This window comes from Oncorhynchus masou, chromosome 15 (genome assembly GCF_036934945.1).
Source record: "Oncorhynchus masou masou isolate Uvic2021 chromosome 15, UVic_Omas_1.1, whole genome shotgun sequence".
NCBI classification, from domain to species: Eukaryota; Metazoa; Chordata; class Actinopteri; order Salmoniformes; family Salmonidae; genus Oncorhynchus; species Oncorhynchus masou.
In genome coordinates, this window is record NC_088226.1 from 65,377,011 (window position 1) to 65,404,327 (window position 27,317).

Sequence of the window (27,317 nt, forward strand, 5' to 3'; positions counted from 1 at the left end):
GATTAGTCATTGTTGTCATTTACAAGCGACCACATTGGACTGACTCTAGGCCTGCTGTCATACTGAGTCCTGTTACAGATTAAGTCCTAAATTAGTCCTCTTTGTAAATCCTCTGTTGGTCCAGTGGTAGTCATCTCTGTAAGTCTTCTGTTGGTCCAGTGTTAGTCATCTCTGTAAGTCCTCTGTTGGTCCAGTGGTAGTCATCTCTGTAAGTCCTCTGTTGGTCCAGTGTTAGTTCTCAGTAGGTCGTCCAGTGTTAGTCCTCTCTCTTAGTTCTCTGTGAGCAGATTCTGTGGTATGTGCAGCGCTGCCCAGGCACATGTTCTGTGGTGGTCTGATTACAGCCCTTAACGTCGTGCTGACATTGGCCCTCCCTGGCTCCCTACATATATATATATATATATATATATAAAAACAAAAGGCCCCAAGTTCCATCGGCGCTGCCAGCGTCTACCGCGGCATGACTTCATCCAGCAACCATTCCCTCCATCAAACAAAATGCCTTTGTCACCAGAAAACAGGGAGAGGAGGAGGAGAGGTGGAGGAATGAGTGGATGTGTGGTGATTGTGGAGGCCCTTGTTTTCCAGCACAGTTCGGGAGCGTGGCTGGGTAATTTTAGCTGGAGGGCTACAGACTGCATGCTGGACTCATTTGAGGGAGAGGGCGGGATGGTGGGCAGGCAACGCAGAATAATCAGAGACAGTAGGCAGGATGGGTGGGGAGCACTGAGTCAGCTTACATGGTAGCGCTGGGTAGATCTGGCGTATTGTCTCTTTTAGTGGCTAAACATACTTTTTGGGGGGCCGCTCTCTCTCTTTTCCCTCCTATCTATCTATCTATCTATCTATCGATCTATCGATCTATCTATCTATCTATCTATCTATCTATCTATCTATCTATCTATCTATCTATCTATCTATCTATCTATCTATCTATCTATCTATCTATCTATCTATCTATCTATCTATCTATCTATCTATCTTTTTCTCTTTCTCTTTCTCTCTCTCTCTATTATTATCTATTACTATTAGGCAGACTCGAACTGTACTCAACCTTGATTGACCTTTGACCTCTTTGCATTTTAGGAGCGGATGCACTTTGAGAGTTTGAGTCAGCACCTGAGCAACCTGGGAGAGGATGGAAAGATGGGCCACAGGGTCATTGACCTCACCAGACCTGAGGATCTTCATGGTGGGTTTCGTCTGTCTCTTTCTGTCTTTTTCTGTCTCTTTCTTTCTTTCTTTTTTTCTTTCTTTCTTTCTACATTTCTGTTGTTCTTCTTCCGCAACTATCTCTTTCAGTTCTCAATACTTTTATGTAAGTGCATTCTGTTGATGTTTGTGTGTATGCTTACAACCCGTATGTATGTAGCTTGGTGCATAATAGTAGAACAGAGGAAAAGAGAAGAGAGAGGTCAAATGGATATTTATAATACATTGGCATAGCCACGGGAAGTAGGGGTGCTGAGGTTGTAGCAGGATCTGATAAGTATCTGCCTGTACTTCTCATCATTGAGGAGAACATTCATTCTGACCAAATCCCCAACTCCATTTGCAGAAATGCAGCACAAAACTTGCAAGGAACCTCCACCATGCTTCACTGTTGCCTGTTGACACTCATTTGTGTACCGCTCTCCAGTCTTTCGACAAACAAACTTTGTAAATAAATGTATTTCTGTATTGACGTTAGTGACATGGTGGAAACCAATAAGCCTATGTGACAGGGATGATCGGATTTGGTTATTTCGTTATTTTTCATACATTTTAACCATCAGACTAGACATATCAAAATCAAAAATGGATAACCAAGAAAAGACATTGAGGTGATGGTGGAGGAAATAGCAGCCAGGAAAAGGTTGCTGTTGGGGAAACTTAACTTCTAGTATTGAGTAGCTTGGATGAGAGGTGCCCATAGTAAACGGCCTGCTCCTCAGTCATAGTTGCTAATATTGGCATATTAGTAGTAGTATTGGATAGAAAACACTCTGAACTTTCTAAAACTGTTTGAATTATGTCTGTAAGTGTAACAGAACTCATATTGCCACTGCCACGAGTTGACCATGCTTTCACCATGCGCGTTCACATGGGAAGGACCTGCGTTCCACCGGTCATCTGAAGTCATTCTAATTCTCCGGTTGGAACGTTATTCAAGATGTATGTAAACAACATTCTAAAGATTGATTCAGTACATCGTTTGACATGTTTCTACTGACTGTTACGGAAATTTCGGACATTTTGTCACGTTATAGTGGACGCGCTTTGTGACTTTGAAATTGTTTACCAAACGCGCTAACCAAAGTAGCTAATTGGACATAAATAACAGACATTTTCGAACAAATCAAGCATTTATTGTGGACCTGGTATTCCTAGGACTGCATTCTGATGCAGTTCATCAAAGGTAAGGAAACATTTATCATGTATTTTCTGGTTTCTGTTGACTCCAACATGGCGGCTAATTTGGCTATTGTTCTGAGCTCCGTCTCAGATTATTGCATGGGTTGCTTTTTCTGTAATGTTTTAAAAAATCTGACACAGCAGTTGCATTAAGGAGAGGTATATCTATAATTCCATGTGTATGGCTGTGCTTATTGTGGTTTGTAGTGCTTTCGCTGAAAAGCCTATTTGAAATCGGACACTTGGGTGGGATTAACAACAAGATTAACTTTAAAATGATAAAAGACACATGTATGTTTTAGGAATTGTAATTATGAGATTTCTGTGGTTTGAATTTGGCGCCCTCTATTTTCACTGGTAGTTGTCAAATCGATCCCGGTAGTGGAAATGCAGCCATAACAAGTTAATAACTGCGGGGTCACTGCAGAGACCAAAAAGAAAAGATGGGCGAGAGTGGCCGAGTCTGTCTCTGCTGTCGGGGGAATGGCAAGGGACAGTGACACCCTAAAAAAGAAGTGGTCCGACATCAAGTCGGCTGCTAAGAAGAAGGGAGCTGAGAGACCATTCATGTAGACCAGCTGGAGGAGAAGCTGTCGTCCACCATAGAGGTGGTGGTAGAGTGACTGCGTGAATGGCAACTTAGTTAGCTACATTAGCTAGCTAATGTGTAAAGACATTATAGCCAAAATAGCTAACGACGTTAACGTTAACTAAGTTAGCCAAGTTCTTCTCTGTAAATTGACGAGATAACGCTAGCTATTTAACACTTCTAGAATATTGAAATATATTCTTAATTACTATCTTTCTAGATTATGCGTGTTTCATTTGTATTCTTGCTGTATTTAATATCCGGTAGCCAACTGTGTCTGTGGAGCAAGAAAACGCGCATGGTTACAAAAGTATCCCTTCATCTCAAGACAAGGGTTCAGCTGTCCTAAAGTTAAGTACATTACCAAGAAGAAATCCTAAAGCATTATTTTCAAGATTCCCATTTCTTCTTAACATTTTCTAATGAATAAGCTTAGGAGAAACCTTAAGAACATTTCCAAAAACTTGGTAACTTTTTAAATGGTAACTTTGCTTAACTTTCTTCTTAAGTCTACAGTTAAGGAAAAAATGGCAGTTAAGAAGAAATGTCTTCTTAAGGTTTTGTGAATCCAGCCCCAGTTCCTGTGTTTTCATGCATAGTTGAGTCACTTGTCCTCGTTTCCACGTCGGAGGTATGGCTGTTTGGTCACAAGTCTTCTGACCAGACGTCTCCGGACAGTAGATGGGTGTACCAGGGTCCCACTATTTTCTGCCAATTCTGAGCTGATGACACTGCTGGACATCTTCCGATTGCGAAGGGAAAGGTAGGATAGATATAGGTCTGTAGCATGATGTGTTTTTCATCTGCTGAAGTAAGTTCCCTTGGCCGACCACTGCGTCTACGGTCCTCAACGTTACCCGTTTCTTTGTGCTTCTTCAAAAGAGTTTGGACAGAAAATCTGGAAACCCCTGTCTGCCTTGACATTTCTGCCTGGGAAAGACCTTGCTGATGCAGTATAACTACATTGTGTCTTGTTTCTGTGCTCAGTCCTGCCATGGTGTATGACTTTTGACAGTTAACTGTCTTCAGCAACCTCACCTTGTTAGCTGAGTTTGGCTGTTCCTCACCCAGTTTTATTCCTCCAACACAGCTGTTTCTGTTTCAGTTGATGATTGTGTTTCAACCTACATATTGAATTGATGATCATTAGCACCTGTTTGGTATAATTGTTTAATCAAACAGCTGACTATATGCCTACAAAATCCCTGACTCGAAGAATTGATGCTGTTTTGAAGGCAAAGGGTGGTCACACCAAATATTGATTTGATTTTTCTTCAGTTCACTCACTTTGCATTTAGTTAGTTGATAAATATAAACTACTAATGTCTATTTTTGAAAGCATTCTTACTTTACAGCATTTTTTCACACCTGCCTAAAACTTCTGCACGGTACTGGGTGTATATGTATATGTATGTATATGTATGTGTGTGTGTTTTTATTTTTTTATTTTATATATATTTTTTCTTCACAAAAGTAGTGGACTGGGGCTAATAATAGTATTAGCGGACCGATACAGCCACTGCAGCGCAGGCAAAGACTCCACCCCTGACCCCACCCACAACAAAACTTCATCCCGCAACTATGGACAGTAGAAGAAGTTAGGTTTGAGCTAAAAGTGGGCACATCCTGCTCAGGCTAAATGGATGCCAGTGACCCTTCACTTGGTGCCCTTGTTTAATTATATATATATTTTTTTTAATTTCACCTTTATCTAACCAGGTAGGCTAGTTGAGAACAAGTTCTCATTTAAAACTGCGACCTGGCCAAGATAAAGCATAGCAATTCGACACAAACAACAACACAGAGTTACACATGGAATAAACAAAACATACAGTCAATAATACAATAGAACAAAAGAAAACAAAAACGTCTATAGTTGTAACCATGTTTTGAGTCTATACAGTGTTTGTTTCCATTTACTTTGCTCACAAACTTTCGAGTTAAACAAGCCTATATTCTGGGTTCTGATGGGGTATGACAGTTGAACTAAGCATATGAGGCATTTATAAATTGTATTAGTCAAGAAACATTGGGTGCATATCACTCCAAAAAGTGATGCAGAAACTGTAGATTGCCCATTTAAAGACCCACTCTATGATATTTACAGCTGTTTCTGATAATTTAAGGCCTAATGAGCTTTGTTAAATAACCCCATCACAATCCCTCAGCTAAATACAAATAAAGTGGCAGGGTTTCCGTTTTGTTGTTTTTCAAATGAAGGACTTATGTCCATGGGGAACTAGAAACGGTATTCTATATTCTCCCCCTCTTTCCAACCCACTAGTACTGTTTGTGTCTCAGACAATTCCACCCTGCCGAAGTATGCAAGCAGAAGGAAGGCAGTTAAAACAGATTGGGGACTTTTCTCTTTTCTGGCCCAGAAGCCCACCTGTTTTCCATAAACCCCCAGTGTTTACAGGCTACGGTGGATTGGGAAGCATTCATCACGCTATAGCTTGAAATCAGAGCTGTAAACACGGGAGAATAAATGGAGATCTTATCTGGCTGATAATCGGAGCGTCGTCCCAGCTCTTGGACATACAGTGTAGTACATGTACTTGTGACATTTTGTGGCTTTTGTTGCACAAACGAGTGAATGATTGAGTAAGTAACGCAATGTCCCTCCCATCCCACAGGTGGTGCCAGCACTACGGAGGCACGGGTCTTCAGGGAGGCCAGGGGCAGGAACAGTGCCGAGCCCCACATCAAGAGGCCCATGAATGCCTTCATGGTGTGGGCCAAGGACGAGAGGAGGAAGATCCTGCAGACCTTCCCCGACATGCATAACTCCAACATCAGCAAGATCCTGGGTAAGATGACCTCTTTTGTTCAGAGCCGTGGTGTAGTGGTAAAACTCCCTGGCATGTTACACATAAAACTCCCCACTGGAGACCAGGTTCCAATCCATGCGTCCATCCCTCACGCTTTCTCCCACTTGCCTGTCCCACCCTCTAATTTCCTAGCGACCTTTAAGGGATACTTCGGCATTTTAGCAATGAGGCCCTTTATCTACTTCCCCAGAGTCAGATGAACTGGTGGATATCAATTTTATGTCTTTGTTTGCAGTATGAAAGAATATAAAGGTACTTTCATGAGCCAATGCTAACTAGCGTTAGCAAAATGACTGGAAGTCTATGGGTATCTGCTAGCATGCTAGTTAGCAATTGTGGTAGTGCTAGTTAGCAACTTCCTTCAAACTGCACTCAGAGACATACAAATGGTATCAACAAGTTCATCTGACTCTGGAGAACTACATAAAGGGCCTCATTGCCAAAATAATGAAGTATCCCCTTTAATAAAGTGTATAAAACACCTAACAATATACAAATATATATTTTTAAGGATGGCCCCCATACACTGTGGCCTTGTTTTTATTTTTATTTTTATTTTTTATTTCACCTTTATTTAACCAGGTAGGCTAGTTGAGAACAAGTTCTCATTTGCAACTGTGACCTGGCCAAGATAAAGCATAGTAATTCGACACTTACAACAACACAGAGTTACACATGGAATAAACAAACATACAGTCAATAATACAGTAGAACAAAATAAAACAAAAAGGCTATATACAGTGAGTGCAAATGAGGTAAGATAAGGGAGTTGAGGCAATAAATGGGCCATGGTGGCGAAGTAATTACAATATGGCAATTAAACACTGGAATGGTAGATATGCAGAAGATGAATGTGCAAGTAGAGATACTGGGGTGCAAAAAAGCAAGATAAATAAATAAATACAGTATGGGGATGAGGTAGGTAGATGGATGGGCTGTTTACAGATGGGCTATGTACAGGTGCAGTGATCTGTGAGCTGCTCTGACAGCTGGTGCTTAAAGCTAGTGAGGGAGATATGAGTCTCCAGCTTCAGAGATTTTTGCAGTTTGTCCCAGTCATTGGCAGCAGAGAACTGGAAGGAAAGGCGGTCAAAGGAAGAATTGGCTTTGGGGGTGACCAGTGAGATATACCTGCTGGAGCGCGTGCTATGGGTGGGTGCTGCTATGGTGACCAGTGAGCTGAGATAAGGCGGGGCTTTACCTAGCAGAGACTTGTACATGACCTGGAACCAGTGGGTTTGGCGGTGAGTATGAAGCGAGGGCCAGCCAACGAGAGCATACTTTGTGTTGGTTCTGTATAGTTCTGTATGTATGTTCTAACCCATTTCTACTTCATATACTTCATATAATAATATGATTAAGCCATGATTAGGCTATATCTGTCACACCCTGACCATAGTTTGCTTTGTATGTTTCTATGTTTTGTTTGGTCAGGGTGTGATCTGAGTGGGAATTCTATGTTGAATGTCTAGTTTGTCTGTTTCTGTGTTTGGCCTGATATGGTTCTCAATCAGAGGCAGGTGTTAGTCATTGTCTCTGATTGGGAGCCATATTTAGGTAGCCTGCTTTGTCATTGTGGGTTGTGGGTGATTGTCTATGTTAGTTGCTTGTGTCAGCACAGTTCTCATTATAGCTTCACGGTTGTTATTCGTTTATTGTTTTGTATAGTTTGTATTCAGTGTTCAGTGCTTTCTTTAATTAAAAAATCATCATGAACACATACCACGCTGCATTTTGGTCCGCTCCTTACGACGATCGTGACCAATATCTTTCCATTAAAAACAACAATCTGTCAGATTTCCAGTCATTCCAATTATTTAGTACCCCTTTATCTTCAAGAATAGGACCTGGAAATATGGAAAAATAGATTAGTCAAATTGTTTGGTATTTAGTATTGATGTTTATTCGGATCCCCATTAGCCGCTACAAAAGCAGCAGCTACTCTTCTGGGGTCCACATGAAACATGACATCATACACAGTACAGAACATTATTAGTCAAGGACCGATCTACATACATTTAAAATGTGTCACACACAGCCTACATATCAGTACACGCAATATCTAGGTGTAATACATAGCACAGTGCAAATTACAATACAATATATATAAAATGGCTGTCTCTTCACAGTCCCCTTTGTGCAGTAAGGTGTTATTTTATCTGTTTTTTAATCAAATTATATGTTATTTGTCACATGCGCCGAATACAACAGGTGTAGACCTTACAGTGAAATGCTTACTTACAAGCCCTTAATCAACAATTCAGTTTTAAGAAAATACCAAAAAAGTAAGAGATAAGAATAACAAATAATTAAGGAGCAGACTTAAATAACAATAGCGTGGCTATATACAGGGGGTATACAGAGTCAATGTGCGGGTGCACAGGTGTCGAGGTAATTGAGATAATTATGTACATGTAGGTAGAGTTATTAAAGTGGCTATGCATGGATAATAACAGAGTAGCAGCAGCGTGGGGGTGGGCAATGCAAATAGTCTGGGTAGCCGTTTGATTAGCTGTTCAGGAGTCTTATGGATTGGGGTAGAAGCTGTTTATTGCTGTGTATTACCTAGGATGGAAGAGTTCCATGTAGTCATGGCTCTATTTAATACTGTGTGTTTTCCAGGATCTGTTCTGGACCTGGGCACTGTGAAGAGACCTCTATGTGCTCCTGGTGTTCTGGATCAACATCAATTTACCTATGTGCTTCTTTGCCGTACATGACCACAGCTGGGCAGTAGTCTAGCTGTGACAAAACTAGGGCCTGAAGGACCTGACTGGTCAGCTAAGATGTCAAGAAGGCAGAACAACACCCTATCATGGACAAAACTCTTCCCATTTTAGCAACCATCGAGTCTATGTTTTGAATATGGCAGCTTGCAATCTAGGGTTACACCCAGCAGTTTCGTTTGCTCAACTTGCTCAATTGCCACATTATTCAATAATAGATCTAAACGAGGTTTAGCATTGAGCGAGTGGTTTGTCCCAAAAATGATGCTTTTTGTTTTTGAGATATTTACCACCAGCCTATGGCTAGTTACCCATTCTAAAACTGACTGGAGCTCTATGTTAAGGGTGTCCATTAGTTATTTTATTGTTGCCGCCAATGTGTATACTGTTGAGTCGTCAGCGTACATATACCCACACAGGCTTTATTTAAGGTCAGTGGAGGTCATTTGTAAAAACAGAAAACAATAATGGCCCTAGTCAGCTGCCCTGCGGTACACCACACTCAACTGAATTTGCATGAGAGAGTCTTCCATTAATGAAAACCCTCCGTGTTCTATTAGATAGGTAACTCTCAATCCATAATAAGGCAGAGGATGCAAATCCATGACACCTATGTTTTTTCAGCAAAAGGTTATGATCAATGACATCAAAAGCTGCGCTGAATTCTAACAGAACAGCTCCCAATCTTCTTACTATCAATTTCTTTCAGCCTGTAATCTGTCATTTGTGTCAGTGCCGAGCATGTTGAGTGCACTTCTCCATAAGCATGCTGTAAGTCTGTTTTAAATTTTTTGTTGTTGTAAAATAACTTTATATTTTATCAAACACACAAACAAAAATATGTTTGCAAAGCACTTCTACAGTTTGCTAAGCACTAGGTTGATTGATCAGCTGCTTGAAACATTAAAGTGTGCTCTGCTATTCTTGGGTGGTGGAATGACGTTTACTTCCCTCCAAGTCTGAGGACTCACACCGTCTTCTGGGCTAAGCATAACCCAAAAACGAAGGACTAATTAGCCTACTATGTTGTTTATTATTTTGTTGTCGTGGAGGACTGATTGGGCCTCATTGCTTTGAGTTGAAAAATAAATGATGCTCTTTCTTTGTTTAAGCAGCTGTTTAAGTCAATCAAAAGTTTGCGAGTTTGAGAATATCTGTTTTAATTTTTATAATCAGCATGAATTAGATTGAGCAATAAAAGCCCCACTCATGATCTTCTTAAATTCATTTTGGTGTTGACAGGATGGAGCACAACACCACGGGGGAGTTCCTCAAAAGGAGGGAACTCCCTCTAACTTTTATTCTATAGGCTGGCATCTGCACTATGCTGCTGGTGCAAGAGGGCATTTTATACTGGCTGCCCACTGGGGCATATTCATTACGCCAATTCTGTTGCAAAATGTTTCTTAAACAGAAGCAAACGGAAAGAGATGGGGAGGGTCCTAGCTGAATTTGTCCAATAGGAACTGTTGTCTCGCCTTGAGGAAATTGTTGGTGGCCTCTTAAATACAAAACCTGGTGGTCCATTAAATAGATAGTTTGCAGGCATGCTCTTTTATAGAGGTAACTATGCACACTGTGTGCTTATGAGACAGAAACAGAGCGTTACTACTACCCCCCCCCACACCTCTACCTAAACATTCAATAATATATTCAAAATATTGTACATCACTCAACTACCAATCGATCGATGAATCAATCAATTTATCTGACCTTATTTTATTCAATCTAATTTAATAATTCAAACACTATATTGGAAAAAATTATATATTTCCCTTACAAAATACAGTATTCACATTGAACTCTCTTTCTCACACACACATACACTCCACTGAGACCCCAACTGGGGTGATGGATGTATGCAGTGAAAAGTGCTTCTTGTGTTGATTCTAGCTAGCTAACTAACACAGATAGCTATTCACAGAGCACTAAACTTTGCTGTACACAGAATGGCTGAAGGGCTTCACTGTCTTGAGACTTAAGTCGGATCTACATCCCAAATGGCAGCCTATTTCAAACAGTATACAGTGCCCACCTTTTTACCAGGGCCCATATTCCTATATAGGGAATATGGTGCTATTTGGGAGACAGCCCTCATAGTTCATAGACTACATGAATGAACTTGGAATGTTGCTTGGCAACGTGTAGGAGCAGTTTTTTAGAAGGGGGACTATGTGCCTGGTCTTTAGGTCTTTAGCTACAGCTTTGTATATACTTAGAGAGAAAATAGTTTTCTGTCGTGAATTGGTGTTCCACTAGGCTAAAATGTTTAGCTTTGAGCAAATGGTATTAAGTGACTTTGTTTGCTAAAATATTTTAGATGCAAACTGAACGCTGAATTAAAGATATACAATCTTTGCACTTTTCTCGTCCATAGACCATTGTTCAATATCACTGAAGTTATCATACTAAAGAATTGGATAGCTCAAACCTCATCACTCGAAGTTGGGGTAAAAAATTGATGGTCAGGGTTCACCTATCAGACAGAACATTCCGGATATTTACCTAGCTGGGGGTTTGCTTGTGGTGACACCAGGGAAACGCTAGACCTGAGAGGCGATCAGGAGAGGATGGAGTGTGTGCTGCCCAGACAATAACACAGCTGGAGACGAGGGACATGATGAAAAAAAGGAGTGTCCTCACTGTTTCCTGTTTCCTTAGTAAAAAAAATAAGGGAGTTTCGATAAACGTTGGTAAACAGATTACTATATGCATCCCAAATGGCACCCCGATCGCTATATAGAGCACTACTTTCGACTAGAGCCCTGTGGACCCTGGTCAAAAGTAGTGCACTAACTAGGAAATAGGGTGTGATTTGGGACGCAGTCCTAGATTCCTCTCTGTGTGTGTCCTATCTGCGGTGTGTATAATGGGTTGTCAGAAAGCAGATGTGCTCCATTCCTGCGGTAACGGACCTGTCCACTTGTTCTGTCAGCTGGGTGCTTATAGGAGAGACATGTTGAGAACACAATGTATCAGAGATCCCCTGCCAATCCTAAAGACTGGTTTTTCAAACGAGTAGTTTCTCTTATTAGAGGCTCCTACCTGAAGAGATGTCCTGCTATGATTAAAGTAAGACAGTATAGATTCAGTGCAGTGGAAGTACTGACACATACTGTTCAATGGCTAATTTAACCCCATTATTAGAACATAAACAATCAATTTACAGAACATTGTAATCCACTAAACGGTGAAAAAATAGTTACAGGACCATACTGGACAAACTGACTCCAATACACTCTTCGAACACCAATACCCTCATGCTGTCGTTGAGTGTGTGTGTGAACATGTGAGTGTGTTTGTTTGTGTGTGCGTTCGTCCTTACACTGTAGTTTGTGTTTCAACCCTGACTCTTGGTGCGTGTGTCCCATTATCCATGTCCAGGCTCTCGCTGGAAGTCCATGAGCAACCAGGAGAAGCAGCCATACTATGAGGAACAGGCCCGTCTCAGTAAGAACCATCTGGAGAAGTACCCCAACTACAAGTACAAGCCCCGGCCCAAGAGGACCTGCATCATCGACGGGAAGAAGCTGCGCATCGGGGAGTACAAGCAGATGATGCGCTCGCGGCGACAGGAGATGAGGCAGTTCTTCAGTGTGGGGTAAGAAGAGAGAGACACTCCAACTCAACTACTGGGACAAACTCTTTAGCCTAACTGATAGTGTACTTAAAGGGACATTACACTCCATAATCCAATTGTGTCAGATGTTTTTTCAAACCTCAAAATGGTCTTCTGTTGACATAAATCCATGTCCCAGGTCATCTGTTGTGTAGATTCAGCTCTAAGCGAAAGGTTGCAAGTTTGAATCCCCGAGCTGACAAGGTACAAATCTGTCGTTCTGCCCCTGAACAGGCAATTAACCCACTGTTCCTAGGCCGTCATTGAAAATAAGAATTTGTTCTTAACTGACTTGCCTAGTAAAATAAAAAAAATTCCATAACAAAGAGATATTGTTCAATCATTTGAATATAGATGTAAAAACAACCGATGGAGTGGTATGTGAATTCATCTTGACATTAGACTTATTTTGAAGTCAGAAAACTGTTTGGAGTGTAATTAGCCTTTAAAGCAGCAATCGGCAGTTCAAACTATAACTAAGTGTTCTCCTCACCCATGTTTTAGATAAACAGCTGATGGATGAGCTGGACAAAATGTGTAACCATTCTCAAATTCATAGACAGAGCTAGGACTGACCATCCATGATATCAAAAGTATAGTTTTAACCATATTCTGAGGCTGTATAGTGTTTTGTTGACATTTACTTTGTTTACAAACGTTGGAGTTAAACAAACGTATATTCTGGGTTCTGATGGGGTATGACAGTTGAACTAAGCTCATGAGGAATTTAGAAGTTATATTAGTCAAGAATCATTGGGTACACATAGTTAATTTATAAGTCCAAAAGTGGAGGTAGCAACTGCACCTTCCCCTTTAATACTAAGTTTAAAGTGATAGTAAGCAGTGATCCTGGGATCAACAATCCCTTTAATATTTTTTCATGCTCACATTTTCGGATGGTACACTTGAGTCAACTGGTCCTAATCATTTTGTTAATGGAAGTTGTTCTTTGTTTGGCTAATTTCCACTGTACCAAGTACTGACTCTGACCATGTCCCCCAAGCAATAGTGCTGAGCTGTGAGCTGAATTTGTTATCCAAACTACTAGTTTAGCGATAATGAGGTCTCTTATCATTATGCTTTTCTCATCCTCTCTTGTCAAACTGTAGGCAACGCTGAGAACAAGGCAGTGTCACAAATGGCACCCTATTTCCTAAATAGTGCACTAGTTTTGACCGGGACCCTGATTAAAAGTAGTGCATTATATAGGGAAAAGGGTGCCATTTTGGACTCAGACAAAACTAGTGGCTTGGTCTTAATAGGAAACAGGCATGGATGTGTTTTAAGTCATCACGGCGGGCCTCGTTTCAATGGATTTACCAGGGGCACAGCTTTGAATTGGAACGATTTTTAATAGTTGTCATTTATTAAATTAGGACAATGGCGGGCGCTTGCGGGCGGTAGAAATTGGACACAGACATTACACTACCAGGATGTAAAACGTAAGCAGATGTTTGAGAGAAAGAGGGAGAGAGAGAGACCCAGCTAGCACACAATGTTCTGAGAACAATATTTCTTAGTGCTTGGTGAGAGCGTGGTCGTCCTATTATTATTTTGCATACAACCTCCCCACATCTTTCTGGGAATGGTGCATGATAGTTAAGGAACTTTCGAAAAAAAACCATACGTTTTTGGTATTCCATTACTTTAACAGAACGTTTCTTAAAAGTTCAAGCATGGTTATATTTAATTTCAATTTTTGTAATGTTCTAGGAACATTCCCCAACTTGTTTGACATTGGGAATGTTTTCAAATAGTTTGGAGAATGTTAAGAAACAATGTTCTTCTGTGGGAATTTCAGTACTTCAGGATAACATTTCCTTCAGGTTTCCATCTAAAGTCATGTTCTCAAATTGTTCTGAGAACGTTAAGAAACAATGTTATTTTTTGTGAATTTCAGTACTTCCACAGAACAGTTCCCATGTGAATCTTTTTAATGACATAATTTTAAGTTCTCAAATGTTGTGACTTAAGCGATGTTCTCAGAATGTTCAGAGAAGGTATGATTCTCTTTTATGTCAGTTCTTGGCAATATTCTGGGAATGTAAAAAAAATGGAATTGTACACATTAACATCATAAGTTCTAAAATCCATTCTCAGAACATGAAGAGAATGTTATTTCAAATATTATTTCTCAGCATCAACAAAACTGTCTCTATCCTTTATCTTGTTAAGTGTGTTCATGTGTGTGGCCCAGTAACACTGATCTTAATGAGTGCTTGTTTCCTTTAAAATGTGTATTTTTGAATAGACTAAAATGTTAAATTAAGGTTAAAAAAATACAAATAAATGAACATTATTTTCATAAAAAACATGGCAGTGGACTTATTCAATGGATAGAGAAGAGAAGATCATAGGTTTGAATCTCACTGATGCCATGTCCCAATAAAATAAAAATGTGTTGGCATGATTAATGCCCAAGGAAATTAATTTCCATGTGGTTGGAGTTCCAAATAGTTAACCCAGAATAAGCTAGCAGTGTTATTGAAAGTCCTATTGAAACATTAAATGAAAGTTGTAGCCCTTTACACTCGTACCTACAGTGCATTCGGAAAGTATTCCGACCCCTTGACTTTTTCCACATTTTGTTACGTTACAGCTAGGGTTGCAAAATTCTGGGAACTTTTCCAGAAATCCTGGTTGGAGAGTTCCAGATTTTCTACTTATTTCCTCCTGATTCTGGGATCCTCCAACCAGGATTATGGGAAACCAGGGAATTTATTGAAAGTTAATTTTGCAATCCTAGTTACTGCCTTATTTTAAAATGTATTAAATAGTTTTTTTATTCATCAATCCACACACAATACCCCATAATGACAAAGCAAAAACAGTATTTTTTATTTTTATTATATTTTATATCACATTTACATAAGTATTCAGACCCTTTACTCAGAACTTTGTTGAAATACCTTTGGCAGCGATTACAGCCTCGAGTCTGCTTGGGTATGACACTACAAGCTTGGCACACCTGTATTTGGGGAGTTTCTCCCGTTCTTCTCTGAAGATCCTCTCAAGCTCTGTCAGGTTGGATGGGGCGCTGCACAGCTATTTTCAGGTCTCTCCAGAGATGTTCGATCGGGTTCAAGTCCGGGCTCTGGCTGGGCCACTCAAGGACATTCAGAGACTTGTCCCAAAGCCACTCCTGCGTTGTCTTGGCTGTGTGCTTAGGCTCGTTGTCCTTTTGGAAAGTCAACCTTCGCCCCAGACTGAGGTCCTGAGTGCTCTGGAGCAGGTTTTCATCAAGGATCTCTCTCTACTTTGCTCCATTCATCTTTCCCTCGATCCTGACTAGTCTCCCAGTCCCTGCCGCTGAAAAACATCCACACAGCCTGATGATGCCACCACCATGCTTCACCATAGGGATGGTGCCAGCTTTCCTCCAGGCATGGCGCTTGGCATTCAGGCCAAAGAGTTCAGTCTTGGTTTTATCAGACCAGAGAATCTTGTTTCTCATAGTCTGAGAAGCCTTTAGGTGTCTTTTGGCAAACTCCAAGCAGGCTGTCAAGTGCGTTTTACTGAGGAATGGCTTCTGTCTGGCCACTCTACCATAAAGGCCTGATTGGTGGAGTGCTGCAGAGATGGTTGTCCTTCTGGAAGGTTCTCCCATCTCCACAGAGGAGCTCTGGAGTGCTGTCAGAGTGACCATCGGGTTCTTGTTCACCTCCCTGACCAAGGCCTTTCTCCCCCAATTGCTCAGTTTGGCCAGGCAGCCAGCTCTAGGACGAGTTTTGGTGGTTCCAAACTTCTTACATTTAAGAATGATTGAGGCCACTCTGTTCTTGTGCCCTTCCACCAGATCTGTGTCTTGGACTTCTACAGACAGACAATTCCTTCGACCTCATGGCTTGGTTTATGCTCTGACATGCACTGTTACCTGTGGGCCCTTATGTAGACAGGTGTGTGTGCCTTTCCAGATCATGTCCAATAAATTGAATTTACCACAGGTGGACTCCAATCAAGTTGAGGAAACATCTCAATGATGGTCAATTTAAACAGGATGCACCTGAGCTCAATTTCGAGTCTTGTAGCAAAGGGTCTGAAAACTGTTTTCACTTTGTCATTATGGGGTATTGTGTGTAGATTGATGAGTAAGTGTGTAGATTGAAAGTAACAAAATGTGCAAAAAGGGAAGGGGTCTGAATACTTTCCGAATGCTCTGTATGCGTGGGTTGAAAATGGTAGATTTTGTCATTGATAAGTGCCTAAATTGGAATGCAGTGGCTGTACAGTAACTTGCTATAAATGATGTCAGAGCTCAGGCTCTGCACTTCACATTGCTGTATGGGTTTTGACTGACAGACGAACTGAACTTGAGCATCACTCGCGAGAAGAAGTTACCCCCAACTTTTGTTGTCTGAGTGAGGGAAATGCTGTAAATTAAGAGGACTCAATGTATTTTGAAAGATGAGACATTGAGGGTTAAAATAAATACTAATTTGATGTCATACAAGGAAACCAAACACCCGTGAGTCACTTCACATTTCCATATCATAAAACTCAAGTCATATACAGTGTCAAAGTTTATGATCACTATGTTTAATGTACAAGATGACATGGTGTCATACCCTGGGTTGTCCTGAAGAGAATGAGCCTATGTTTGTCTATTGTGAAGAAGATTCCCCACGGAACACGCACCTGAATGCACTCCTTTCTATGTGCACCAAAATGATGATCTGTTTCTCCGAATTTCCTTGTGAAAGCCTAATACCGTAAGATGTTGACAATAGAACAATAGAACAAGCTTTCAATTGATGCTCACCTGACCCAGATTGTGATTTAAAATGGTCTGTTTTTGGATTCCGTAAACAACAACAGTACTTGCTTGCTCTAGTTCCTCAATGGCACAGCTCGGAGAGCTCAAAAAAGCACATTATAGTTGATGACTCTTCTTTGAGTCATTAAAGTGCATTGAAATGACATAGGAACTGTGCACACTTTGGAGAGGTTTGTGGCCACTTGGGCTATTTGTTTTGTCTCATGTTGCACCTACCCCACATTCTATTTTCTTATCATGTTACTGAATGTGTCCAGGTTATTTTCAGATGTCGTTATCAACAAATGCAGTGAAAAGTACAGTAAATGTAAAATACACATAAAATCAACTGTGTAATGTTTGGATTCAGTCTTGTATACGGTGAACTTTGGTCTAATAATTTTCCCATAATCTCCAAATTGTTCCCTTTCAATTGCTACCATGCTCATCGCATTTCATATTTGTGTAAAGGGTTAAGGATACAAAAAAATATATATAAAATGTATGTTTTCATACCTTACAATTTTCGTTCTCAGAGCGTTAATTAAACCTCACATGAAAACTTTTAAAGAACCAGAGTAAAATGTTCTCAGAACCTCACTGCAACCTAAAAATAAACAGTCCCAGAACGGGCAAAATGTTCCCTTCTGTTCTCAAAACGTTTAAAAACGTTCAATTTTTCCGGTCAGGAAACTTCGTTCCCATAAACCAATGTGAAACAAAAAACATACATTCCCAAGTCTTCCAAGGAGCCAAATGTGCTAACTGGGGAGAGTGGCGGTATAGGTAGATGTCACAGGCTTAACTCTGTCATTTACTGTGTGTGGTCAAGCGAATGCAAAGCCTGATTTGCTGAGCGGCTGGCGTTTCACTCATGACTAAATCAAATAACTTGGCTATAAGTTGAGGTATAACCAATTTCAACCAGGCTCGCCGTATAATGAAAACCGGGTTGTTTTTAAGTAGTTTAAGTCTGTTCTCTGCTGTAATTGTTTTCTCGAAGGGGGAGGAGGAACTGTTAGGTGAGGAAACTGACAGCAATTTTCTTGGTTTATGTGCTTCATTTGAGGAGCCAGAGGGCTTGATTGAGTGATATGTGTTTACCTTCATTCCATCCATTTATGGAAAGGTTATTTAGCTGACGTTCACAGGATTACTGTGTGCTGGCAGTAGCTCTGTGTTAAGGCTTGTCCAAAAGAAGAGAGTGAGCTACTGTTCAACTTGTTTTAAATAGCTGAAGAATTAATGCACCGTTCAAAATCAGTCTGGTAAAGAATGAATCTGTTTCTAATACACCCTCTCTGTCGCTCTCTCTTTTTCTCATTCCCTCGGTACCTCTACCTCTCACTCTCTCTTTCTTTCTCTGCCTCTCACTCTCTGCTCACTCTCCTCCTATCTCACCCTCCCTATCTCTCTCTCCCTCTTTCTTTCACTCAATCTCTTTCTCTATCTCCCCCTCACTCTTTTCTCTCTCTCTCTTTCCTTCCTTATCCCTCTCTCTCTCTTCATTCTCTTTCTTTCTTTCTTTCTTTCTTTCTTTCTTTCTTTCTTTCTTTCTTTCTTTCTTTCTTTCTTTCTTTCTTTCTTTCTTTCTTTCTTCTTCTTCTCTACCTCAGGCCACAGCCTCAGATCCCCATCAGCAACAGCGCTGGAGGCCTCTACCCGGGCGCCATCACCATGGCGACAGCCACGCCTTCACCGCACCTAACATCAGACTGCTCCAGCGCATCGGCCAGCCCCGAGCCCGCAATCCCTGTCATCCAGAGCACGTTCGGCGTGGTCAAGCCAGAGCCGGTTGCCATGGTGACCGGTGACCACCCGGTCAACGGGGAGGACGAGATAGACATGTACGAAGACTTTGAGGACAAATCGGACTACAGCAGCGACCACGAGACACGGGAGCCTGTCAGTGCCAACTGAACCTGCTCAGAAGAACTTCTGAACTTTTAGAAAAAAATTTAAGCAAGACAATATGACAGAGACTGAGTTTTGCTCAGAACAACTTTTCAACAGTACAAGGGGGGCGGAACAGTTTGTCTGGGATTTGATGCACCACGGACTGAGCATGCTCAGATTTACTCTGGACAGGACGTGACATACACTGAGAATTCTCTGATTGCCTCTGGACAGGATGTGGCATTCTCTGATTGACTCTGGACAGGATGTGACATACACTGAGCATTCTCTGATTGACTCTGGACAGGATGTGACATACACTGAGCATTCTCTGATTGCCTCTGGACAGGACGTGACATACACTGAGCATTCTCTGATTGAATCTGGACACGATGTGACATACACTGAGCATTCTCTGATTGACTCTGAACAGGACGTGACATACACTGAGCATTCTCCTGATTGACTCTGGACAGGTCGTGACATACACTGAGCATTTGAAGATCTCACAGACGCCCATGTTTCTCAAACTACCATTTTGGACAAGAACACATTTTCTGAACAATCCCGTACCAAGTGATTGGGCTGAGACAACCTCCAGACAGATAGACAGTGAACAAGACAATCCAACACAGACAAGAGCTAGTAAGAGTCAGGGTGATGAGAAGATTATGTTCGAACAAAGAGATAACTGACACATTTCTGTGTGTGGTTTTTTAAAGGAGAGTCCATGGACTTGACTGAGACATCAGAAATTGGTCTTCAACAGCTATTGGTGTTAAATGTTTATTTTAAGTGTGATTACGTTTTTATGATATGTTTCCTTTGATTGTGGGTTTCTGGATTTCCATGAACACTTTCCTGACAGGTTACTTACTGCCTGTAAAACCTTGGACTGTCAGGACTTTAACATTTGAAAGTGAATATAAATCCTTAGCTTTCATCTTACCTTATTATTTCTTATGAGTACAGTACATCTACATCTTTCTCCACAAATGCTTACAATATGTTACATTACTGTTCATGATGGGGTTTATATCCTTGCTCAGGTATGCTGTGCCAGCTTGTGAATGTGTTTTGATTTCATACGAGTGAGTGGTAGACATTTTTAGACTGACAATGAAACAGAGGAGAAAATACCTATTATTATAATTATTATTTTCTGAGATATTGTACAGTTTTTCTTCAAATGTGCCAAACCTACATTCACATCACTCAGAAATATTCTAGTCTTAATGCTGATGCTACAAAAGTCTTATACAATCAGTTTTGATTGCTGAGGTGTCCCTATTGGGAGAAAGCTGCCGCTTTAGCTGACATCTGCATTGCGGATGTTTTGGTGGTGTCGGAGGTGGAACTGCGTTAGCGCTGTCAAATCCACAAGAAGGTCTTGGCATTATACCTAAAGCAGACATTGCCATTGGCTGCACGGAGTCACATTAAGAAAAATCCCATGCAGCTTTGTTTACAAGTTGGAACACTGGAATGTGAGATGTAATTTACACCTCAATTAGGCTGATAGAAATCCACATCTTTTCACTGAATGATTTTCAGTTTGAGCGCCATTATTTCTACAGTATATAGCCTGCACTTTCTCGTTCTGAACTTCTAACACGAGTGGGATGGGTGTGACTTCGTGACAATGATCAAGAGCAGCTGCTCACTGATTTGACAGCTCCAACACCAACAAAACATCAGCTATGCGGGTGTTGCCTATCGGCGGGTTAACACTTCACCTGATTTGAATCTAGCCTAATTTTGTATTGGCTGTTTAGAGAAAAGCAAAAAACAATGGGTTACAGTTTCTCCTGGCCCATATAATACTTTCAGGGTGAGGAATAATCTAACATAGAGTTGTACAATCCTGAACTTCCCCTTTAATTAATCTATAATGCAAAGGGGCCAAAAACGATCAAATTCGTTATTTTGGTCAACTGTTACAGTACACTGACGTTCAGCTGGAGTGGCTTTTAGGTTTGAAATCTCTTTTGTTTGACTATAGAGGTTGTGAATAAAACGTGTTGTATAGACTCTGCAAATGTTGATAAAGACACGGGACATCATAATAGGCACAATAAGTCTTAAAGTTGAACTCTTCTAGTTCTATTTGTCATACAGGAAAATGCAGAGGAGCAGTCCCGACAGTCATCTATATGGTAGGGCCACCATATATTTAGTTTTTTTTTTTATGTAGGTTTTATTTACTCTATTGTACCTAGATTCAAAGGCCAGATTTGTTTATGTGAATTGATCAGTTTACAATTATGTAGCCAGAGATGGTTTTCAAAATAAAAAAAAAACAATGTTTTGTTTTTGTAAAATTAGTACATTGGCAAAGAAAACAAAAACATCAATATTGGTCAATATTAGCTCCAGCATTTCAAAAAGTAGTGCAAGAACATTTTGAAATAGATATTTCAGGTAAATTAAAATATACCCATAAGTCCTATTTTCATATGCCCATCTCTACTTTGAAAATATGTATACTTTTACAACCTCTATTTTAGGCGGGTTTAGGTTACTCTGTTTTCTGGTTGATTTGTATGTGATTTGTATCTCTTTACGACCATGTCGAATTATATTTTGTAGGTTGGTAGAAAATAACATTTTTGTTACGACTGAAGTTTGATTTTGCTTGCAATACAGAGAAAAGGAGAGCTGTACTGTTCACCTCATGCAAAGACATTGTTTCAAGTTTCATAAGCATCACAGGCACTGGATATGAGTGGTAGTTTTTCAGTACTGTCTAATGTGAAGTTGTCGTTAGAAAACAACAATGACAAAATTCTGACAAACAAAACATCACCTGTGTGGACGCCAGATTTGAGTACATTTCCAGTTTAGTAACATTTGTATTATTTATGCAGAAATAGTTGTTTTAGCTTCAGTGCTGCCTGAAGTGCTCTGACCTTTGACACAAATTCAAAGGTCACTCAGACCACCGGTCAGTTTCAACCTACAGAAGCAGACGTAATTTTTCCTGGCCCCACACATTTTGTGTTAAGTATTGTATTTGAAATTCAATTGTGCATTTTAACATTTCATTGTATTTATTAGCCGGTGTTGGCTCTAAAAGTGTCAGTACAACTTGGTGAGACAGACAATCAGAAAAAAATAAAGACTGAGATTTCCTTACAAATTCAGAATCGAATCATTGACGTGTATTAGGTGTTTATCAGTGGACAGAAGACAGCATGTACTTTTTGTTTTAAGTTTTTACTTGTTTATTAGAGATTATAACACTTAAGCAGTATCTTCAACAAGAGACTAATACCAAGCTGATCTAAACAAGTACACACACACACACACACACACACACACACACACACACACACACACACACACACACACACACACACACACACACACACACACACACACACACACACACACACACACACAGTAGGAAGGTAGTTGCAGCAACTGAGTCCATGCATACATTTTACTAAGAAGGAACATGCCATATAAAGCATATTCACTTTTCAATATGGTGTGATGAGAAAGAAAATAGTGCAGTGTTTATAAATTGAGATCAGAGGAAATGTTCGACATTTGTTGATTAAAAGGTGGTTTCTCGGAAATAGTATTGGCTCAAACAATATATTAATGGTTAAATTGGGGTTTTCATGGAGGAACTGCTTTCAAAACTGGTTGTTTTTTGATGGTGATCCTACAGAAGTATATAATACATTCCAATTGTATACCATCTCCCATCCATGTCACCCGCCGTCCAATAATTTTTGGTAATTACCCTTTCTGTTCATATGATTTTGGGAACCGATTTCAACATGGTCTATTGTTCTTTTCCTTCATAGTGAGTTATCCTGTGTGTGTGTGTGTGTGTGTGTGTGTGTGTGTGTGTGTGTGTGTGTGTGTGTGTGTGTGTGTGTGTGTGTGTGTCTCATCAATTCCAATTCAATGCTTTAATTTGAATTGAAGTGCTAAACAGGATACAGAATTACAATTCGGATTATATATATTTTTATTTAACCTTAATTTATCCAGGTGAGTCAATTAAGAACAAATCTTATTTACAACGACGGCCTGGCCAATTATAAAGTGAAATTCACATCCCTCTAATTTCTAAACTGAACAAAAATATGAATGCACTAAAAAAGAACCATAGGCCAACTGACTTCAGTGGGGAAATGCTCACCTTCGATGGCCACTGGCACGCTGGAGAAGTGTGTTCTTCACTGATACATCCTGGTTTCAACTGTACTGGGCAGATGGCAGACTGGTTCTCGTCAAGGTATCACGGTATCTCTGTGCATTCAAATGGCCATCTATAAAATCCAATTGTGTTCGTTGTTCATAGCTTATGCCTGCTCATACCATAACCCCACCGCCACCATGGAGTACTCTCTTCACAACATTGACATCAGCAAACTGTTCGCCCTCACGATGCCATACATGCTGTCTGCCATCTGCCAAGTACAGTTGAAACCAGGATGTATCCGTGAAGAGCACACTTCTCCAGCATGCCAGTGGCCATCGAAGGTGAGCATTTGCCCACTGAAGTCGGTTACAACACTGAACTGCAGTCAAGTCAAGACCCTGGTGAGGATGACGAGCACGCAGATGAGCTCCCCTTAGACGGTTTCTGATAGTTTTTGCAGAATTCTTTGGTTGGGCAAACCCACAGTTCCATTAGCTGTCCACGATCCCTCAAAACTTGAGACATCTGTGGCATTATGTTGTATGACAAAACTGCACATTTTAGAGTGGCCTTTAATTGTCCCCACCACAAGGTGTACCTCTGTATTGATCATGCTGTTTAATCAGCTTCTTGATATGCCACACCTGTCAGGTGGATGGATTATCTTGGCCAAGGAGAAATGGTCACTAACATGGATATAAACAAATTTGTTCACAAAATATAACAAAAATACGCTTTTTGTGCGTATGGAACATTTTATTTCTGCTCATTAAACCAATATTTTACATGTTGCGTTTATATTTTAGTTCAGGATATATTAGGTGTAGTCTAAACGAATGTACATCTTGTGCAGTTGAGGAACAATGGGAAAGTAATTCTGCTTTGAAAGTTGCTAAACTTTTGAGAAAAAGGTGCTTGAATGTTTTGGTACACCTACTGGAGAGTTATTTTTTTGTCTACACCTATTCCGCATCATTCACACCCTCTTAAACCTTAACCCCACACATCTCTTTAAGGATTCACATGTGAGGCCATAGTTTAGTAAACAACCAAATATTTCAAGACTAAAAATGGCAAAATTAGTAGACTACAACAAGGAACAACTCCGGGTAAAAATAAAACATTTCTAGCCATGTATCCTAATCTGACTTTGGTGCAGGTCATGTTGTTGTTCACATTATCGTCTCTGGTAAACACGCACTATATCAAATCTAAGTGTATTTGTCACATGCACAGGATACAGAAGGTGCAAACAGTACAGTGAAATGGTTACTTCCATAGTAGCAATATCCTATAACCACCCCCCAGTCACATCTAGCTAAGTGGACACTATCCTATAACCACCCCCAACCACATCTAGCTAAGTGGACACTATCCTATAACCACCCCCCAACCACATCTAGCTAAGTGGACACTATCCTATAACCACCCCCCAGCCACATCTAGCTAAGTGGACACTATCCTATAACCATCCCCCAGCCACATCTAGCTAAGTGGACACTATCCTATGACCACCCCCCAGCCACATCTAGCTAAGTGGACACTATGCTATAACCACCCCCCAGTCACATCGAGCTAAGTGGACACTATGCTATAACCATCCCCCAGTCACATCTTGCTAAGTGGACACTATCCTATAACTACCCCCCAGCCACATCTAGCTAAGTGGACACTATGCTATAACCACCCCCCAGTCACATCTTGCTAAGTGGACACTATGCTATAACCACCCCCCAGTCACATCTAGCTAAGTGGACACTATGCTATAACCACCCCCCAGTCACATCTAGCTAAGTGGACACAATCCTATAACCACCCCCCAGTCACATCTAGCTAAGTCGACACTATCCTATAACCACCCCCCAGCCACATCTAGCTAAGTGGACACTATCCTATAACTACCCCCCAGCCACATCTAGCTAAGTGGACACTATCCTATAACTATCCCCCAGCCACATCTAGCTAAGTGGGTGAGTCACTATTGTCTAGAGATGTACACATGTTCATTAAATACAATAGATGGTTGTAATCACCCCCAGGCACACCTGGCTAACTTGATGGGTCATGTAATCATCTGGTGAAGTGGAGTCTTTTCTTGAGACATATAGCTAGCTAGCTAAACAATAAACCCACATAATCCCAACTCATACTACTACCAATACAAACATTGTCATAGCTGTATTATGAATCTGCAGGTGGCTAAAGCTAACAACTAGGTTCAATATTAGCTACATGTAGCTAACATTAGGCTATAACTAGCAATGCAAATGGAGTTTTGATTTGAATAATATTACTACACAGATTATACACGTAACGTTAGCCAGTGAGCCACGAACATGTACCTAGACTCTTACCTGTATTCATGGCTGAACACTTCACGGCAGACTATAACCTTTAACTCAGATTCGTTTGTAACTACATTTTTTGGGGTCCAGTGTTGTGTCAAGTCACTCCGGTTCATACTGACCATGGTGTGTGCAGAAAGTTGCCCAACACTTTTCCCAACGGATTTTTCGATAGCGTCTGGTAAACAGCATATCAACGTTGTTGAAAAAGTAGCGAAACATTTGTAGTTCTCAATGGCTAACATTATATCTGTCAAAAACAGAGCGGTAGAAAGTACTATCAACACATACTGAGCAACTCACGTTATTAACAGAAGCATGCTACATGGCAGACCAATCCAAACTCATCTCCCAACATGTCCAGCCCATCCATTTGTCTCAGCTAATCATGGCTAGCGGGAAGGTTCCTGTCTTTTTCCGTGGCTAAACCAACTAAGCTCGTAATTTAACAATTTTATTTGTATTTATGTTATCAATACACATGAAAGTTCACATGTTTCAGAAGGCATTTCTGACAAAAAAATGCATCTTGATAAAAAAAAAAAGTTACATTTAAATGCCTCCTTTGAAGTAGTGATGTGCGACACATCAATTTTCCTGAAACGAGTCACATATGGGGAAAATACTACTTCTCCCATAATGCATTAGTTTAACCTTCATTGACCCTGAGGCCTTCAAAAAGAAGCCAAACAGATGAAATGTTTGGTGGAAATATAATTGGCTATTTTAGCACTAAGGTTAAAAGAGTATTACGAACATTATTCCCTGAGAAAAGTGATATATTCTTTGGTGTCTGGAAGTGTGATCTGTCAGATTCAATTCAAATCTCATGTGCCGAGTGGAATTTCTTTGAATTGCACTGAAATTAATTCTACTTCCTGTCATGCAAATTCAAATTCTACATCCTGTGGGGTGAGGCCAATTCATTTTTAATTTCAACTTATGAGTTGAATGGGAGTAAATTCCAAAATTCAGAATTGAGCCCAACCCTGGTGTGTGTGTGTGTGTGTGTGTGTGTGTGTGTGTGTGTGTGTGTGTGCGTGTGCGCGCGCGCGGAAGCGTGCGTGCGTTCGCGCGCGCGTGCATGTGCGTGCGCGTGCAAGGGACCGCCACATATTCTCACTATGCTGTGGTGTGTACGCGTGGCGCCGGTGCTTGCTACATAAGAGTCCCAGACATCCAGCGGGAGACGGAAGAATTTGCCATATGCAGCCACACAATAAATCTTATTGCAATTCCCAAATTGACTGTAGCGTCACATTAAGAGGGGCGCTGGGAAGTTTGTCACACTGCTCTGCGTGTGTGTGAGTGTGTCTGTGTGTGTGGCTCCCAGGAGACGAGCCTGCTTGAAATCATACTTGTGCCGTCGCCATCTTAATCTCATTAAATAAGTCATAATAATTTACATTTCCCCTTCCTTTTCTATGTTGTAATAGGATATACAGTTTGTAATAGGATAAACAGTTTGCTGTATGCCAGATCAATAGAAAAGGATCATTTGTATGTATATATATCCACTATCGTTCAACAGTTTGGGGTCACTTAGAAATATCCTTGTTTTTGAAAGTTAAGCTAATTTTTTTGTCCATTATAATAACATCAAATAGATCAGAAATGCAGTCTAGACATTGTTAATGTTGTAAATGACTATCGTAGCTGGAAACCTCAAATTTTCTATGGAATATCTACATAGGCGTACAGAGGCTCATTATCAGCAACCATCACTCCTGTGTTCCAATGGCATGTTGTGTTAGTTAATCCAAGTTTATCATTTTAAAAGGCTAATTGATCATTAGAAAACCCTTTTGCAATTATGTTAGCAGGCTCAAAATGTCCAGAAAAAAAATTACCTTTCTTCTGAAACTCTTCAGTCTATTCTTGTTCTGAGAAATGAAGGCTATTCCATGTGAGAAATTGCCAAGAAACTGAAGATCTCGTACAATGCCGTGTACTACTCCCTTCACAGAACAGCGCAATCTGGCTCTAACCAGAATAGAAAGAGGAG

The 27,317-nt window shown here is 40.5% G+C and overlaps 1 protein-coding gene across 6 annotated transcripts in view; it reads left to right on the top strand.

Moving 5' to 3' along the window:
- LOC135556674 (transcription factor SOX-6-like) overlaps nt 1–21,935 on the top strand; it is a 186,052-nt gene extending 164,117 nt beyond the window's left edge. For all 6 annotated transcript variants that reach the window (XM_064990054.1, XM_064990053.1, XM_064990052.1 and 3 more), the window contains 4 exons: nt 1,087–1,192; nt 5,620–5,793; nt 11,925–12,141; nt 18,529–21,935. In XM_064990054.1, the coding sequence (XP_064846126.1) occupies nt 1,087–1,192; nt 5,620–5,793; nt 11,925–12,141; nt 18,529–18,832 (801 nt within the window). In that variant the 3' untranslated portion in view covers nt 18,833–21,935. The remainder of the gene's footprint in view (nt 1–1,086; nt 1,193–5,619; nt 5,794–11,924; nt 12,142–18,528) is intronic.
- The last annotated feature ends 5,382 nt before the right edge of the window (nt 21,936–27,317 follow it).